The sequence below is a fragment of the Ambystoma mexicanum genome, chromosome 6p (genome assembly GCF_040938575.1).
Source record: "Ambystoma mexicanum isolate Mex_15411 chromosome 6p, UKY_AmexF1_1, whole genome shotgun sequence".
NCBI classification, from domain to species: Eukaryota; Metazoa; Chordata; class Amphibia; order Caudata; family Ambystomatidae; genus Ambystoma; species Ambystoma mexicanum.
Window position 1 is genome coordinate 145,421,711 of NC_090935.1, and position 18,836 is coordinate 145,440,546.

At 44.5% G+C, this 18,836-nt stretch overlaps 1 protein-coding gene across 1 annotated transcript in view; it reads left to right on the plus strand.

Annotated features, from left to right (window-relative positions):
- Positions 1–18,836, plus strand: part of LOC138511281 (E3 ubiquitin-protein ligase TRIM39-like) — a 202,546-nt gene that overhangs the window by 37,550 nt on the left and 146,160 nt on the right. Inside the window, exon 2 of the mRNA XM_069626833.1 lies at positions 2,830–2,925. Within this exon, the coding sequence (XP_069482934.1) occupies positions 2,830–2,925 (96 nt within the window). The remainder of the gene's footprint in view (positions 1–2,829; positions 2,926–18,836) is intronic.

Consider the following 18,836-nt stretch of genomic DNA (forward strand, 5'->3'; position numbering starts at 1 on the left):
AGGTGTACCGATGAGGAGGATTTCTGCCTTGCTGGCATTCAGGCAGAGATCATTGGCGGTGCACCACTCTTGGATTGCAGAAAGACAATCGGGATGAGAGAGGGAGAAGAGGCAGCAGAGAGGAGCCTGAAAGCGAGCTGGGTATCATCCGCATTGCACTGGAATTTGGAGCAGAGAGCAGCAATACGGTGGGCGAGAGGTGCCAGTCATTGGTTGAACAACCAGGGAGAAATGTTAGACCCCTGGGGTACACCGCAGATGGAGAAGGAGATAAAGGAGAGGAAGGATCCCAGTTGGACCTGGGAGATTCGGTCTGAGAGGAAAGTCGTCAGCCAGGCCAGAGCCTGATCAGTGATACTCAGGTTATCACAGAGCTGGTTGAGCAGGATGGCATGGTTGAAAGTGTCAAAGGCAGAGGAGAGATCGAAGATAGAGGATAGATTAGAATCAAGGTTAAAGAGTAGGTCTTCACGGATGTTCAGGAGAGCAGTTTCTGTGCTTCTGGCTGCTGTGAAGCCAGACAGATGGTCATGTAGACAACCAACAGATGCAGTGTGAAGATTGAGCTGGGAGATGGCCAGGATTTCCAAGAGTTTGCCCAGTAAAGGAGTGATAGAGATCAGGCGATAGTTAGCCGGATGGGAGGGGCCGGCTGATGGTTTCTTATCAACAGGATTTGAACTAGCAGGTTACACAATAATCTCTGCAGCAGGGTTATTGACACACTGAGCTGCCTTTCCCAACAGGCTGTTGACCGTGAAAGGCACATAGGGTAAGGGCACTGGCAGTTCCATGAGAGGCTTGTCTGACATAAATGGCTTGTCAAAAGCTCTAAGCCTGTTTAGACTATCCTACATTAGTCAGGAAATTCATAACAAGGCTTTGAAATGTTCTAGATTTTTGGCAGTGATATCAGTAGTCGGACCTGGAAGAAGCAGAAGCTTTGAAAAGCGCAAAACTGAGTAGAAGGGATTGAAGTATATGACAGCAATGCCATCTTCTCACACTGTCAGAGGTTGGTGGGAAGAGCTCAGACACTATGCTTGCTCAGTACTTTAGCTCGCTGCAGAAAATGCCAACACATGTTCGTGCTTTCTTAACAGCAGCTCTGTTAATACATTCAGGTACTGTCCCAAAGCATAGCAGTCCTGCTAAGAAATATGGGCATGTTGCAATCAGCCCTGCCGTGAATATTTGGCATTGTGCCATAACATGCGTACGGTATAGCAGCTCTGTTGATAAATTAGGCTACTTTGCCTGAATATATAGCACTCCTGTTCAGAGGTACCGGTACAATCTGTGCCAACTGAAAATAGATACAGCACTGCTTCTACCTGTATCCATTTATAACTGCTTGCGGTGGGTGGTCAGAAAGGGAGTTCGAGTTCAGACCACATGGCTAGCTATGCAATTGGTGTGCTTCTGTGATGAAAAGAAAACAAAATATGAAATGCCCAGGCTGCTGCAACTGCTCTGCCTCTATCAAAGCGGATTAAGACTGAGGAAAATGTAGCAGAAATGCAGCCCATGTTTAAGAACATTTTCAGTGTACACATTACTTAATACCTGTGTCCTAAAGCAAAGTGAAAAGCATGTTCATGATTCAAGATGCTTTAATAGCACTGTAACCTACAAAATTCAGGCAGTTCAACAAAGTGAACAAAACGCAAATTCCCTTTTACGTTACTTAGAAAGTATTATCTTGATTGAATCCTTAACAGAGGGGAGTGTTAAAAAAATTAAACAGACCAGGACTCATCCCAGTTGCTTCTTTCAAGGAACTATGTGGATTACTAAATTAAAGAGTGAATTTGCAAGCTGCTGTTTGCCAGGCTGTCACCAGTGAGCTCCATGATTTATGTGGGTGCTGCCATAAATACCCTTTGTAAGTGGTACGCAAGGAAGAATTGAAACGGCTGTTTTGACAAGATTTCTGTGCATAAAAAAAAGGCCCAATAAGCACCTTATCTGGAGTGCTGGGTATAATACACGGTTAACATCACTAATGGTAAAGGTACACACAGTGAAAAGACTGGAAAAATATAAGTTAGAGGATTAATATGTTTATCAAGATTATATGTAATTCTGTTTTAAGAAATACTGTTTTATAAGTTTCTCTCTTTTGTATATGTGAAATGCCGTTTTCGGTTAAAGCAGAAATAAAATAAAATTACATATTTGCTCTGAAAGAGTGAGGGAAAATCAAGAGATTCCGGGGGTTTCCCATGAAAAGGAAATAACAAAAATGCGACAACATCAAACTGGTGCCCCAAAAATATATTGAAAATACTCAAAGAAAGTGCAAGAAATACAAATTGTGTACATGATGAAATTACTTATCCATAATAAACTATTTCAAGAGCACTGCAATGCACTACATATAGAAATAGAATTATTTAGAAAGGAGTCAAGAAGTAGAAATGGATAAATATATTTTTAATAAAACAATTGCCAAATGGAACTGTTTACCTTTGTAGTCTAGCAATGCATGATGGGACAGCACAGTATACCTTCCTTTTCATTAAGTGGGTGGGTCCAGTGTGTTTGATGTGTGAAAATAAGAGGGGTCACTCACTATTTTACAGGCTTTTAACTTGCTCTAATGAAATGAAGGTCATGAGATTGTGCAAATAACTCCCTTGTGAATAACATATTTTGCTTGTAACGGTTATTTTCGATGGAATTTAAAAATGCATTACAATGAGAAACACATACATGCTGTGGGGAAGACCTTGTTGAATTGACATATATGTCCTTCGAGAGAGAGGAGAAATATCTCTGACAAATTACTCAAGATGTTATTCTGTGTGTGTGTGTGACCCTTTGCAGGAAAAACTTAAAAATTGGCTGGTCCCCTTGAAGCAAGAAAAGAAGGAAATCCAGGAGTACCAGTCTAGTGTGGAGAATCGAGCTGTAGCTCTGAAGGTACGTGCGCGCATGTATATGATCATGGCGGGCTATTTCATCAATAACTAAAATAGTAGGCAGCAAAACTGATTCACTCAAGTTTAGATAGTGTCATGCATGAGCGGGCGTAGTTGGATGTAAATGGGTTGTGCACGGATTTTAAAAGGAGTGGCAAACATAATTTGACCCCACTGAAATCCTTAAACAAGGATCCCATACGCCATTGTAAACCTGCCGAGGCAACAATCAGTTTAGTGATGATCACTATGACTTTCTGCATAAGTAGCCAGACATTTTAACAGGGAGCATTATGAGTGGTGGCCAGGGTGGGTCACTCAGACATCCCTTTTGGGAGGTATGCTCTGTTGTCACCAGTCTGCTTCAGACTACATGCTGCACTCTGTGTTTCCTATTCCGCCTGGAAAAGCTAGACTGCTTTTTATGGATCACCTACCAATGGACTTCATAGGTCTATCAAAGTGTTTTTCTTATTTGCCAGTTAAACCAGCTTGTGCTGTAATATCCATAAGGATGCCACCAGCTCAGTGGGTGCTTTCTGGAAAATATCTGAAATATATTAATGGTTGTTTATTGCATGTGGTTCTGAATGGCATATTTTATTAGAATTGTTTTAGGCCAGGCTAGTTGTGCTGTCCCAGTCTACATATATTAAGAGGTCAAAGTTGAAATGCCATTATAAGGCACCTAAACATATGATAATTGTACATTATGCTGTCCTTTTTTGTGTGCTATATTTGAACTTACCTAGCACATCATTACCACTTTGTCTGCCTAGTTAGCAGATCATTACTGGTTTCCTGCGCACCCGCTTACTAGCACATCATCACCAATTTACATTATGCACAGTTAACAAATTACCATATGCCTATTTATTTAGATGGTACTCAGAACACACACACTCACTTGCACACTCACTCTGATGCACCCCTCTCTCTCACATTCATACAGGCCTACAGGCGCGCGCACACACACGCACACACACACACTCTATCTCTCTTTTCTATCACACACACACACGCTCATCACACAGTATATGCCATTGTATGTCAAGTCATGCTCTGTCATGGAATTCTATGTTATGTCATAGGATGCGGTAAGGGAGATTTTTCCCCAGCTTTTGAATGTAAAAGAATAATGATTAATTCTAAAATTCGACAGACAGTCGTGATTCTCTTAATGTCACAGAGGCGAATATTATGCACTCTTTTCATCGCTATTCTTGTAGCAGCAAGAAAAGTAAACATTTCCAGAAACATTTAAAACTATTGCTCCCAACATCCAATGGTCATTGCTCCTCCCCTTTCATCCTCCTCCAATCGGTGACTGGTGTGGCCCCTAACGTCCTCTGGGTCCATGATGCCTTCCTCTTTTCTGCTGGCAACCCACAACATTCTGTCGTAGTCCACCAGAGGCAGTGCTATCACTATCAAAATGAACGCTGAATCGAGTCAGCCATCCTAACCCCCAGGTACTAGTAGAATGTCTGGCCAGATTGTTTATCGTGGATCTGAGATGAGAGAACGCAGGATAAAATAATTACCAGGCAGGTCCCAGTTAGGGATTATACCACAGTGTCATTAATAGAATGATACCTGTCATTTGAATCCTAGCACTAAATGGTATTCTAAGGCATGGCCAAAGACTCTTATTATGCACATTTCAAAGTCATGCGAAAACAGCTGCTGAAATGTGCAAAACAGGCTTGCAATGAAAGGCGTAAAATGTTACCCCAGAGCAGCCGATTGGGCCAATGCTGTATCTTCCAATTTGGCCCCAGCCCAAAATGCCTTCAGTGCCATTGTAACCCTAATGAGGTGGGCTCCAAATAATTCTGTATTAAACCCTCCCTCCACCATTACAGTCTTTGCCAAAGTGGGGGAGGAAACGTTTTCCAAAAGAAAAGTAAAAATAGGTTAAGGATCTACACAGGCTTGCCCCCTACTCCCACCCACTATAAAGGGAAAGGATTTAAAGCCAGTAGATTCCCCCACCCCAGAGGTACTCTGCCTTTCCTTTCCTTCCCTCAGCAGCTCACTGTCTCCTAAGCTGTGGTTCTCTCTAGGTTGGACTACTATAGCAGCCTCTTTCTAAATATACCTGCCTCCACTCTCTGCCCTTTGCAACTAATCCAGAACAGGACTGCGAGACTTGTCCTTGGCCTAAAGCCCTGGCATCGTTACTCTCCAGCTCTGAAATCCCCCCATTGGCTCCCTGTGGATGCAAGGATTACATTTGAAACCCTTTGCATTGTCCACAAGGCTTTCTGTGGGCTGGGACCAAAATACCTCCGTAAATAGCTACCTTCTCGAGCCCTTTGCTCCTCTACCTCTAACTCCCTCAGGGTCAGTTGTTTTTTTAAAGAAACGAGCTGGGGGACGTTCTTTCTTCAGCTGGGGCCTCCCTTTGGAACAGCGTCCCGGCCACCTTGAAACTTGAGGAGAACCATCTCCGGTTCCGGAAGCACCTCAAGACCTTCCTCTTCACTTCTGCCTTTGCCCCTCTTCTCCCATGCTGATCTGTTTTCTCTCTTGGCACTGTGCACCTGGCCACCCTCTGCCCTTCGGGCCCAGGTACCTGCTCACTCTGCCACCTTCCCGCACTGCCTCCGGGCCACCCTTGCATCAGGGCCTGTATCTGTAACAATGCACTCCCCCTCCCTTTTTTTCTTCTGCACTTATCAGGTAGATACTATATGACTAATCTAGCACTTGCTACTTGATGTCCCCACATTCACTATTCATCGCCTGTATTTATTTATTTATACTACCTATTATGCACTGTCCACCTTTCCCCTCCTTCCTTGCACTCTCCCATTTTATTCACTTTTCCATGCACTTGCATGTTCTCAATGTCACTGAGCCTAGTAAGATCGTTGTTTTTGTTTCTCCCTTGTTCCCCTCCCTTTTGCCTGGTCACGCTCTGAAACACTTGTGTACGAGCGCGATACAAATAAAATATCATATCATATCATATCGCCTTTTGGTTCCAAAGGGCTCAAGTCTACTTGCATTGAAAACCTTTGTTTAAAGTTCAGGACAGCCAGCTGCATGTCAGGACCTTCTGGAAAGATAGGGCAGGGGTCTGGTCACTCCACTCTCAAGGATGGCCTCCCACTCTCCACCCTAGGATCCAGTCAGCTTTTAGGCCTTCCTAGAAATAGACAACTCCACCCAGATGCACTCTCAGCAATCTCCTCTGGTGTTTCCTTGCAGCTGTCAGATGGTGAGTTTTAGCAGCTCCCCTTTGATGGTAAATTTAAAGCTGCTTTGTCCGATGGTAAATTTCAACAGCTCTCTCCTTCCTCCTAGTTCATTCCGCCTTATATAGCAGCAATGACACCATCACGTTTACAATCTTGGGGGGAGTACCCTGCAAGAGGTCTTGCAAATAGGTTTGGACAGTTACCCTTCTTTCTTCTCCCAAATCCAGCCTCCATGTAAGGATTGGTTTAGGGGTTTGGAGCAGACATATGGCAATTCCCATTTGCATTCCCCATTTGTTCTGATGTCAAATTTTGGCAAAAATCTAGTTATTTTGCAAAACCTCATAATTCTACTTGCATCTTCCATACTATATATATTTTCTGATTCAGCTAATCATGTGGAATTAAATAAGATGACAGCCAGGGCGGCACCATTTTGCATGGCTGTGTGGCAATTTTCTGACGTTTTCACGGAAAGCGTAATCGTTAGAAAAATGCACTTCATTCCCCATATTCCTAATTTTACCCTCCATCCATTCACCAACTCTCACATTTGGAACACTTTCAGATCAGCCAGAAACCCATCTTAGATGGCCATTACAGTTCCCTGAGTCGCAGGTGGATACATTTTGTATCTCCACAATCGCCTGAAAATCGCATAAAAAATGACATATAAATCGCATAAAAAAAATCTGACTTGTGATTGCTTGGAAAAAGGCCTAATTTAAAATAGTCCTTTTAAATTAATTGTAAATTTGTATGTTCAGCAAATAGGAGCTCTGCTTATCCAGCTATTTGTCTCTCTGGTCACAGTTTTTTTTAAAAGTCTCTTTGAAGTTGGTTGTTTGCTCTTTGAAGTTGGAGTTTTAGCCCTCCTTAATTGTAGCTCATGTCTTCACACCAACTGTCTACATTCTGGTCATGCATCAGCGAAGGGAAATGGTCCTGCAGAGAAACCATTCTAAAGAACACTTGGTTTTCCACACCTTGCAATCAAGCCACATTTTATTGCCGTTGTAAACACTAGGATGCCTGCCTTCCAGTGGGGACATTCTTTGTGACATGTGACCCACAGCCAGCAAAAGGGTTTGCCTCTGGCCTACAGAAACCTTTTTTTTATGGAAACCAAGTGAGATTTTCTTTTCAAATGTTTGCTGTGATTTTGTATGCAACACATAATATAAATCACTTTTTTTCAACAAACACCAGGTCTTTTTCCCTGACATTTTTATGTTAGCAGTGGTACCTTTTTCACATTTAAACTGAAAACACACATGGAAAGCCGTTTTTGTGTCAGTGTTTAAAAATGCTGTTTTTCATGTGAAAGGGACCTAAGAATGACTTCTTCCTATGTGGATTAAAATGCTGCTTTTCATTTGGCAGTGACAGGTAGGCCTGTTCCACATGGCCTTTCAGTTTTCACTTGCAGCCACACAAGCAAGGCCATTTTTGTGTCAGTGTTGAAAGATCCTGCTTTTTGTGTGAAAGGGACATTCATTTTAGGGCCTTTGATTGTACCCCACATGCCCCCCATGTTCTTCCATGACTCTTTGGGGGGAAGAGCAGCGCAGAATGAGGTTTAATTAGGCGTTCCTTTTTTTCCCTTACATTCCTCTTTCTATTGTTGCCCATCCAGCACAATTTCCTTCATTAGGGAGAGAGCACTTCAGTCTCCCCTTTAGACTCTGGGTTGGGGGGTGTGACTCGGCACCCCCTTTCTTCTTTCATTCGGGAGAGGGCACTCCACCTACCCTTACATCTTTGGGTTGGGGGTGTAGCATGGCACCCCCTTTCCTTCTTTCTGGGGTCTCTGTGGTTCTCACCGAACTCCCCTTTCTCCTCCAAGCTGGAAATGAAGGAGGTTATTTATCTAACCAATCGAAAAAAGAGACGTTCAATACTTTTTACAGTGAACACGAAAACATTGCTCTGGCAGGAAAGTCAATCTAAATAGGAAATAATTTCCTATAACTTATAGGGTGTAGAGTATTCAAGGTGAGCTCAGAAGTGGACGCCTATAGCTATTCAAGTAATGATCTAGAATGTTTATCTTTGTGCAACATGAATCACTTCCAAAGGCATATTAATATTTTTCTTTGCACCATGCAGCATTATGTATTATGTATTTATTTTAGCAAAGCATATCTATATATATAAAAAAAACATATAGTTTGTTTTACATAACACAATACAATGAACCAATGTGTGGAAGATTCCACTCAAACATACAGAAAAAAATGTTTGTTGTTAACATTACATACATAAAATTAAATAGCACAGAAAAAAAGGATTGTGTGTACAATTAGTCCTTTCAGGAGCACACTAGATACGGGAACTCCTCTCTATCTAACTAGTTCCAGCATGCGTTTGTTAAGAAACCCGCCACACGGGTCAACTCTCATGTTCAGGGGTTTACGTAGAGTGCAGTACTTAGGCAGTACTACAGGGCAGCCCCAAGTATGTGTGCCTAAAGAGATCACATGTGGCTTATACTTTTCAGCAGCGTTATCCACGTTATTCCACCTTCCTCAGGACCAGAAACATTGTTTTACTGACACTTGAGGAACGAAGGAAATAAAAACCATTGTAAGGGGCAATCCACAGAACACATAGACACACTAGTGAGCCTGTCTCGCACTGTCGTTGAGCTACTCGCCTTTTTTTATACTCATAAGGATTTCAGTTTTGTCGAACCCGATGGACCAGCCCCCTCTTCTCTTGGTATCTTCAGTTCAAACTGAACTACAAGGTGTATTAAACAGTTTCTCAAAATGGGTAACCCATGCATCTTCTGAAACTTCATTCAACTGGAGCGCTTGTTTTGGAGAGCGGTTGAGTTAATCAGTTTCCAAATCTGTACTGGGTTTTTATTGGTAATTTTTCTCAGCATTGTCTCGACATCACATTGCAGTAACATTGCCCTCATGGACTTGGTCCAGTTCCTATATTTTTGGCGCTGGGCCTTCAAGAGTTTCACCATTTCCTCACATGATGTTGAAGGTGAAGTCTTAATTTTCTTGATATCGCACCTTGAGCAACATTTGGCCAACACTGTTTCTCTATCGTAGACATGCTTTCTCACAAAGTGCCTGGCCTTATTGACGCCAGGCTTTTCCTCGAATTCTACTAGGAGTGCTGGGTATCCTATGAAAGGGGGTTCTACGTTGTCTTTAGCTGCTTCGCTGGTCACCTCGAATTTCTTGGTTAGGCACACAATATTTGCAGAGTTTAATCTGAGTCTATTACGACCTTGTGTAACCTCGAGGTTGTTTGGTCGCCACACCATTCTCTTTTTTTTTGTATCCCATTGTGCCAAACCATTTTCAAAATGTTATGAACATTGTTGGCCATATCCTAAACCTCAAGCATGTCTACCTGCAGAAAGAGGTTACCTGAGACATAAATGTGTTCGATTGTGGAGGAAGATCCCCTCTCTTCCAGGTTGCTTTGCTCGGCATATCACCACGAGCATGTCTGTTCAAGATGTGCCAATCCTTAGAATCCACCACATCCAGCCATAGGCGCTATCTTTCACTCACCCATGTGTACCCCGACCTTCATTAACGTCTCTTCCATGCGTGTTAAAATCCCCACATGTAATAACATACTCTGGGGCCAACTCAATACAATCATTCAACGTAATTTGAAGATCATTTATAAACACCTGATGGTGAATGGCTTCTAGTTCCAATAGATATTACATAGTAACAAGGCAGGTTGCCTAATGCTCAGAGTTTACGGGAACCTAATTAGTAATACTGGAATGAATATGTTGGGAATACATATGTTCGCCACTATCAAACACAAGCCTGACTGTACAGCAATCGCTAAACTAGAAACTGGCCTTCCCTTGGCCCTTTTTTGCTGGATTCAAAAATACGGTATAACCATCCAAGCAAGAATTTTTAATTTTTTTTAAGCCATGATTCCTGGAAACACAAAATATCATATGTTGAGCTGCATGATCTCACTTCCCGAACAAATTTGTGCAAAACCACACGTGTTGCAAGAACACAGACCAGTAGCGTTGAGCCTCAACTTCATGTAGTTAGCATTTCTCACTGTCCGTAGCTAACACCTTGGCCAGCCAATCCCAAGATTACCCTCCCTGCTCCACAAGAGACCCACTATTAATCGGTTCCACCTTCCTACCCTTATCCTTGAGGCCCCAAATTGTTACTTTAAAGGCTGGTCTCTCATCCCAACCAAAGCTAACATTTGGGGGATGAGAATCCGCCAGGTCACCCCTCTTTTTGTCATTAGATGGAAGAGACCCAGCCAAATTTCTAGTAACCCCTGTCCCCCACCGCCTGCAACCTCCCAGTAGAGTCGTTTGAGGGCCCCTCCTGTTCCAGTTGATCGTTAATTAGGTCAAAACCCAAGGGTAGGAGGAGTGCTGCATCCTCCAGCAATCTGTTTTTGACCAGTTTAGAGGCCAAGCAGAATTTTACCCTATCGAGTCATGTGTCACAGATAAATTCTACAGACTCGATATCCTTTGATCGCAAAGGTGCAGTCTTGGTAAATGCTGGAATAGCCTAAGCACATTTCCCCAGTTCAGCACCAGTCTATCTTTTATATCTAGTATCCTCACAAGTGGAACACCTCTCCTATAATACCCTGGTGTTACAGGGGCACTTCTCCCAGAGGTGCCTCCCTCCCGATCCAGAAGGTCAACCCCTTCCAACTTCAGGGGTGCCACCCCAGACCAGGATTTGAGTACTATGTTCTAACGCTGTTCAAGTGTTAAAAATGTGCTGTGGTTGTTTGGATTCCTTGTAATTTGACTCTGGACGACGACCTCACTTGACTCTATTTCCTCAGTGCTTCGTGTTGGCAATCGGTTAACTTGTCCATCCTGGGTTGAACTCAGTTCCATAGGTGGTGTCTCCATATCATTTGAGTAGGTGTACAAGTTAATAATCTCGGCCTCATCATAGAGCGCTTCTTGTCCATCACAGATTGTTTTAGCCTCATCTTGTATTGTCTGAATCCGAGGTCGACACACCACTGGCCTTCTTTCTGCTCTTTATTTGTTTTCAAGTCCCTAGCTGTGTTTGTAACTTTATTCAGGGATTATGATTGAGTGTGGATGGGTCCCATGGATGTTTTTGAGCCATGACTTAACTTTTTTTCCATCCGGCATATTTTTTCTTTTCTTTACATGCTGTGGCTGATTCTTCTGATTTGCTCTTTTCTTCCTGGACTTTGTAAAAATGTATTAGGTTGGAGCTTGGTCTTTAAAGGTATTTGTGTTACTCTCAGTAGTCGGCTCCTGTTCGCACAGATGATCTTCATTTTGCAAATCACTAAAAGGCATTTCATGTAGACGGCCAGTGCCTTATCCTCTTCTAGCCTCCCTAACACAGTAATCTTGGAGAATGTAGAGTCTGTGTCCATTTGTGTTGAGGCGTTCACCAGGGCCAAGGTGTTTGGGTCTGACCACTCTTCACATGCTAAAAGGCCATCCTTCATGAGACCAACCTTCCATCCAGGCGGTTCCACCCTTCCCTGGGTCTGTACAGCCACTTTCCTCTCCTTGCGTACCTTGATAAGGTTTTCTAGGAGGCTCTTAAATGTTCTTATCTGCTGATCCTGGATCTTGTCGAGGTTGGACTGTACTGCCGTAATAAAACCTTCCATAAAGATGAGCTCTGTATGCAACATTGCCAGGATTGTGGCATGATCCTTTATAGTCTCACTTAGAGATTCATAAAGTTTGGTAAAAGGAGCTTTTATTACCTCCCCGCAGTGACTGAGGCAGCAGGATCCTGCCGCATCCCAGGGAAGGCACTGGCAGTCAGCATGAGGTGAGTGAAGAAATAATGGGGAGCCGCTTGAGCCAGGATGCCAGCAACAAACCCAGTTTGCCTAATTTGGCTTGGTTCAGTCATTTTTAGGAAGGATTTATACCTACTGTGTCTTCCTATCCTTGCTCCCCACGCCCAGCTCATCTTGGATTCCAGTTACCTGTAACAGGGAAGAAGAAAAAAGCAAACATTAACCATTTTGAAAAAGAATCAAGGTTGTCAACACAACTTATGTTTCGGAACTTAAGGACCACATTGACACCCTCGCTCCGGCCCTTGCTGATTTTTGCAACCACTCCTTTGCCTCAGGATCCTTCCATCCTTCCCCTCCCATCTGAAGCACTCCCTTGTGCATCCTCGTCTCAAGAAACCCACAGCTGATCCTTCTTGTCCAGCTAACTATCGCCCAATTTCCATTACTCCCTTTCTGGCCAAACTCCTGGAAAAGTTGGCCATCTCTCAGCTTAACCTTCGTTCCAATTCTGTTGGCTGTCTCCATGACCACCAGTCTGGCTTCAGAGCTACCAGAAGCATGGAAACTGCTATCCTGAACATCCGTGAAGATATGCTCTCCAAACTTGACTCTAACATTCCCTCTGTCCTCATCTTCCTCGATCTCTCTTCTGGCTTCGACACGGTCAACCATATCATCCAGCTCAACCGTCTCTGTGAAAACCTGGGTATCACTGATCAGGCTCTGGCCTGGCTGACCTCTTTCCTCTCAGATCGACCATCCCATGTCCAACTTGGGTCCTTTCTATCATCTGTCTTCCTCTCTACCTGTGGTGTTCCCCAGGGGTCTAACCTCTCTCCCTGGCTTTTCAACCAATACCTGGCAACTCTCGCCCACTGCATTGCCATTTTCTGCTCAAATTGCCAGTGCTACGCTGACGACACTCAACTCATTTTCAGGCTGCCCTCTGCCACCTCCTCTCCCTCTCTCATCTCTGATTGCCTAACTACCATTCAAGATTGGTGTGCCGCCAATGATCTTTGTCTGAATGCCAGCAAGACAGAGATCCTCCACATCGGCACACCTTCACCATCCTTTCCCCTCACTCTCTGGCCGGCCTCCCTTGGCCCTCCTCCTACCCCCACCTGCGAGGCTAAGAACCTCGGGGTCATCTTGGACTCCACCCTTTCCTTCTCTGCCCACATCTCTGAGGTCTCTAAAAAGTCAAACTTCCTACTGCACCTCCTCAGAGGTACTCTGCCTTTCCTCTCCTTCCCCCAGAAGCTCATGGTATCCCAAGATCTGGTTCTCTCAAGCTTGGACTATTGTAACAGCCTCTTTCTAAATCTACCTGCCTCTACTCTCCGCCCTCTGCAACTAATCCAGAACAGGACTGCAAGACTTGTCCTTTGCCTCAAGCCCTGGGATCGTATCTCTCCAGCTCTGAAATCTCTCCATTGGCTCCCAGTGGATGCAAGGATTAAATTCAAAACCCTCTGCATTGTCCACAAGGCTTTCTGTGGCCTGGGTCCAAAATACCTTCAGCTATCCCTCCGAAAATACCTCCCCTCTCGAGCTCTTTGCTCCCCTACCTTCAACTCCATCAGGGTCAGTCGTTTTTCAAAGAAACAAGCTGGGGGTAGATCTCTGTCTTCGGCTGGGGCCTCGCTCTGGAACAGCCTCCCTGCCACTCTAAAACTTGAGGAGAGCCATCTCCCATTCCGGAAGCACCTCAAGACCTTTTTCTTCTGCCTTCGCTCCCCCTCTCCCCTGATAATCTGTTCTTTCTTGGCACCGTGCACCTGGCCACCCTCTGTCCTCCGGGCCCAGGCACCTGCTCACCGTGCCACCCTCCCGCACTGCCTCCGGGCCACCCTTGCACTGGGGTTTGTATCTGTACCCATACAGCCCTCACCCTTTTTCTTCCTGCACTTATCAGACCTACCCTGTCTGTTGCCTTAAACCTAGCACTTGCAAATTGCTGGCTGCACTACCACTGTTTGTTGCCTTTATTATTTATTATTATTTATCTGTTTCTCCTCTGCTTCGCACTTTCCACTTCTCCCCCCTTCCATGCACTTTTCCCTTCCCCTCTCACAGGCACTTGGGCGTTCTCAATGTCACTTGGCATAGTAAGATTGCTCTTTTGTTCTCCCTGTCCCCCCCTCCCCTTGCCTTGTCGTGCTCTGAAACACTTGTGTACGAGCGCAATAGACATACAGTATCAATATCAATATCAACGCTGCATAAAAAGGCGTTTGCTTTTAATCGCCAGCATATCTACTTTCCGCGCAGTACATTACTTCTTATCTGGGTCAGCTTTGCACTTTCCGAAGTCACGTTTTGACATTTCGAGCTCACAGAGACCACATGTTGTGCTCATTGACTGTTGCAATCTACAAGAGGTAGAACAGAACATATACAAGGCTTTATAAACCTGCAAGGGAATAAACTGCAGAATAACTAAATGGCAAGTAAGAGCAGCGGGTTTGGGAGTGAGGGGGAGGAGACCGAGTACGGCAGCCTCTCAAGCCGTCGGGCGTGCCTCGCATCACACTCACATAAATAATTAGATGCACACGGAACTTGTTTTGCATGCTGCCGTTGCTGTTTAGTGCCCACGTTAGTTGGTGTGCATGCCCTTGCTTCACTTACTTGCTTCACTTGAATTCACAGTGAAATACCGAGGATCCAACAGCATTACTTTCCCGTCTTTATTTTAATATTTGAGACTAATTACTAATATTAGATTTAGATAATTTTTGACTACTTTGACAACTTTGAAGTTTTGCATTGTAATTGCAAGCAAATTAAAAGCACTGCTACGGGGTTCTTGAAGACTTATTACTTTCGGACCTTGAACCTTGGCCTAAAATTGGATTTCGACTTGCTGAACCTGGACATCGGTTTTTATTGCACAATATTTTATTTTATAGACCATTGCATATTACCTAAAATCTTAGGGTCTTCTTAAAGGTGTTCTTAAAGTTTTTGGTTTTTGTAGGATTTTAATATTTTACCATTTTTAATTTCGAACTGAATTGCAAAGCTAGGCAGTGACATTCTCTGCTACATATATATGTTTGCATGCTCATATAGGTGGGAGATGTAATCTCCCGGGTATAGTGCCTTTGTTTTTAATATTGTGGGAAGAGGCTTTTTGGGATTGATCATATAATAATTGCCAGTATAATGAGTAAAAGAAAGGCATTGAGTCCTCCACATGATGGCTCCGCCAGAAGGTGTACCACGAAATTCGTGGAACGCATTGAGGTAGCCAATGCTATAATTGAGGAGATATCCGGGTTCCTAAAAGACATGCACCCCCTTGGGGAAGGGCCGGGAGGTTGGCACACACTAAAGGGGGTCCCTGGACCAAGAGGACGACTTCTAACTGCAGCGTCCTAACTGGTGACAACATTATTGAGGCAGTTAGTAAGGAGGGGGTACTCTGGGATAATAGAGAAAGACTAGTCCCTCAATGCAGGCTCAGTTTAGCAGAGATGCAAGTACTAGCAAAGGAAAGTCTGGGTTCGGGCAAAGCAAGTATGGTTGCACTTGTAGATGTGAGCAAAATACTCCCAGGTTATCAGATCCCAAACCAACAAGTGGGCAATGAAGGAACATTGTATAACATACCAGTGTAGGTTATCCCGCCGGGGGCAAAATCTAAGGGGTTCCGTGAAATCTTTCTGCATATGCAATAGGGCTGAGAGCGATCATCACCCCTTGCTTTTGGAGGTGAGTGAGGACTTTTGGGCAACAGTAGATGAGAGAGAGGCCAGAGCTAAGGTGGGTGTTGTCACAGTTTAGGTTTTGGGTCATGGTAGGCGAAACATTAGGTGGTGTAAGCTAGATCTTGATGTGGTCGTGCGACTGTTTTACCAAGATATTGTATCATTCTTGGATGAATTTGCAAACGCAGACCACCTAGATGGGGATGCTATAGTGGCAATTCACAAGAACCTGGTGGCAAAGGCGGGGTATCGCTTCTCCAAAACCTTCAAAGCAGTACATAAATACACATAGGCCTCAAACCTTTGGTATGACAAAGCGTGCAGGTTGGACAAAAGGAGGTTTACTAAAGAAGCAAGAGATTGTATACCTGGCAATGGGCTAAGGATGGCTAGAGCAGAATATCGCGGGGAAATCAAGAATAACAAGAGGGGATGGTATGAGGAAATCTGGCGGAAGTTGCTGCATGCCATAGACAAAGGGGATTCTAAAGGATTTTGGAATCTAATGGGGGCAGGGCAGCGCAATGGATCCAAGATGTTGAAGGCCTGCATCACAGACCAAGCCTGGGTTGATCATTACAGTAGCCTCTATGGAGATAATGGGGTGTTGAGTAGTATGGTTAGACTTGGAGGGACGCACTCTAAGGGCAGAGATGACCTAAATTACCCTTGCTGATAATAACATGTGAAGAGGTTGGTAAAGCGCTACTGACCCAGAAACTGGGTAAAGCGCCTGGTCCAGATAGGGTACCCATAGATTTTTACAGGAACGCGATCGCTGTTTGGGTCCCATATCTAAAAAGGTTATTTAATGTTATTCTGAGTACGAATTTGGTGCCAGAATCATGGACAAAAGCAGAGCTGGTCCCAATTCACAAAAAAGGCCCCCGAGATGAGCCGTCAAATTACAGGCCTATTTCACTGCTGGATGCGGTGGGAAACATTTTTGCAAGGGCCCTGTTGGCACACTTGGACCCCTGTGCTAGTAGTGGGATGATTATCAACCACCGTCCAGCCGGGTTTTCTGAAGGACTGAGCACAATCTACCAGAATCTTTGACTACGGTTGGTGTGCGAGAAGTACGCAGTCCTGTGAACGGTCAGTGTGTATGCAGTCTTTGTGGACTTGCGTACTGCTTTCACACTGTTCCCAGGCGGCGTCTCTTGGAGGTGTTGAGCGAGCAAGGTGTTCCGGGACCACTCTTTACTGCAATCTAGAGTTTAAACACTGGCAATGCAGCAGTGGTTCGATGGGGTATCGATGGGAGAACTTCTGGTAGCATCATAATAGATGAGGGCGTCCATCAGGGATGCGTCTTGGCCCCCAAACTCTTCTGTATTTTTATCACGGCGCGATCAAAGAGTTGCGGCTGCACGGACACTGGCAGGAGATAGGATGCCGGCCTTGCTGTTTGTGGACGACGCAGTCTTGTTATCACTGACACCCGTGGGTGCCTTCGGACAGCTGGACATATTTATTGCGTTCTGTAAAAGAAACGGCTTGGAGCTGAATGTCGAGAAGACAAAGACTATGATCTTTAACACCAATGCCAGAAGGAAACAGAAGATATTTAGACTGGGCTTGGACGTAGGGGTGATTGAATGGCAACCTGCGGGTGGTCGATGCAGCTAGAGTAGGCCAGGTTAATGCTGGCGAGGTCTGGTGGAGCACTTGCCAGATTCACTGAAGAACATGGAAATGGAGCTGGGCGGGTTTCACTTGAAGCATACAAAGCTCAGGCATGGCAAGCTGCAATGTATGGAGCAGAGCTGTGGGGGCACATACCCTGGCAGTTGTTGCAAAGAAGTATCTGAAAAACCTATTGGAATTCCCAATCTGCTCCCCGAGCACACCAGTAAGTTTAGAGACTGGCATGCAGGGAATAGAATCCATTTGCCAACTGCGCCCAGTCCTCTATTTGGTCCGGTTGTGGACCAACACAAACCTCCTTAAATACAGAGAAGCATTTCAGGACGTGTTGTCTAAGCAAGGGGGCATGAACTTGAAGTGGGCATCCTATGTAAGGAGGCGCTTGGCAGACTTGGGTCTTGGTGGCTATTGGAGTGACCTGCATGCTATTACTACTGACTGTAAAACCAAGGTTAAAACTGCTGCTTCAGCTAAGGTGCGGCAGGATCTATTGGTCAAATCCTCATCATCTGAGTCCTTATTATGCTACCTAGCTATTAGGACCGAGGCAGGTTATGAGCCTTACCTGGATTAAATTAGCCCCAAGTTTGAAAGGTCCCTGTATGTGAAATTCTGAATTCGAATTTTGACTACAGCAGAGTTGATGCACAGCTGGGACAACGATGTTTCCCCTATATGTATGCTATGTATGAATGAAATTGGGGACCGGAGGCAGTGCTTTTTAAACCGTATTTTCGGGGGCGTGGGTGCAGATCCATGGAAGAGGCAATGGCAATCAGCATTAATTCAGCTGACACTCCGGCAGTGTTTGCGATTAGTCAATACCTGAAGTGGGCCTGGAGAATACGCATGAGAAAACAGTATGGATTGCATTAACAACCAATTCTGCAACCTAAGTTTGTATTTTATGTTAATGTTAAAGGTATTTCTACCGCGCACCATCACCAATGGAATTGGTCCCGAGGCGCTCAGTCGGATCTGCAAACAAGAAGGTGGGGTGGGTTTAGTAGGGTGAAGAGGGAGTAGGAAAGTGAGAAAGGTGATGTTCTGTAAGCAGCTTTCACTTCGGTTTTCACTGTGCGCTGAGCTTAGGTGTGAATATCGGATCGATGTGAGTCCTTGTGTGCTGTTGGTGTGACTTATGTGTTGTTTGTTGTTTGTTGCGGTTTGGTGAAGTGAGTGCAGTTTGCTGTGCGAGAGGGTGGTTGTGTGGATATTTGTGTGAGTTAAGTATGCAGAAATTTGAGCTTCTGGGTTAGTGGGTTATATGACACTTAGTCCTTATAATTATTGTTCTATGTATCTGGTTGTCCTATGGAGAAGGCATATTCTTTTTCTTTTTCTTTCCTGTCCATCTAATTGTTAGGAGTGATGGCGTGGCAAGTTCCCAGCTATGTTATTTTCGACCTTTGTGTACCAAGTTGAGGCGTGCATTGTCCCCCCCCCCCCTGGTATTGGTGCGTTATTTCTACAGTAACTGGCTCCCTTCCGATCTATTTCCTGTCGGTGATCCATTGCTGCCTGTGTTTACTTTGTAGGCCAAGGTATTATTGACA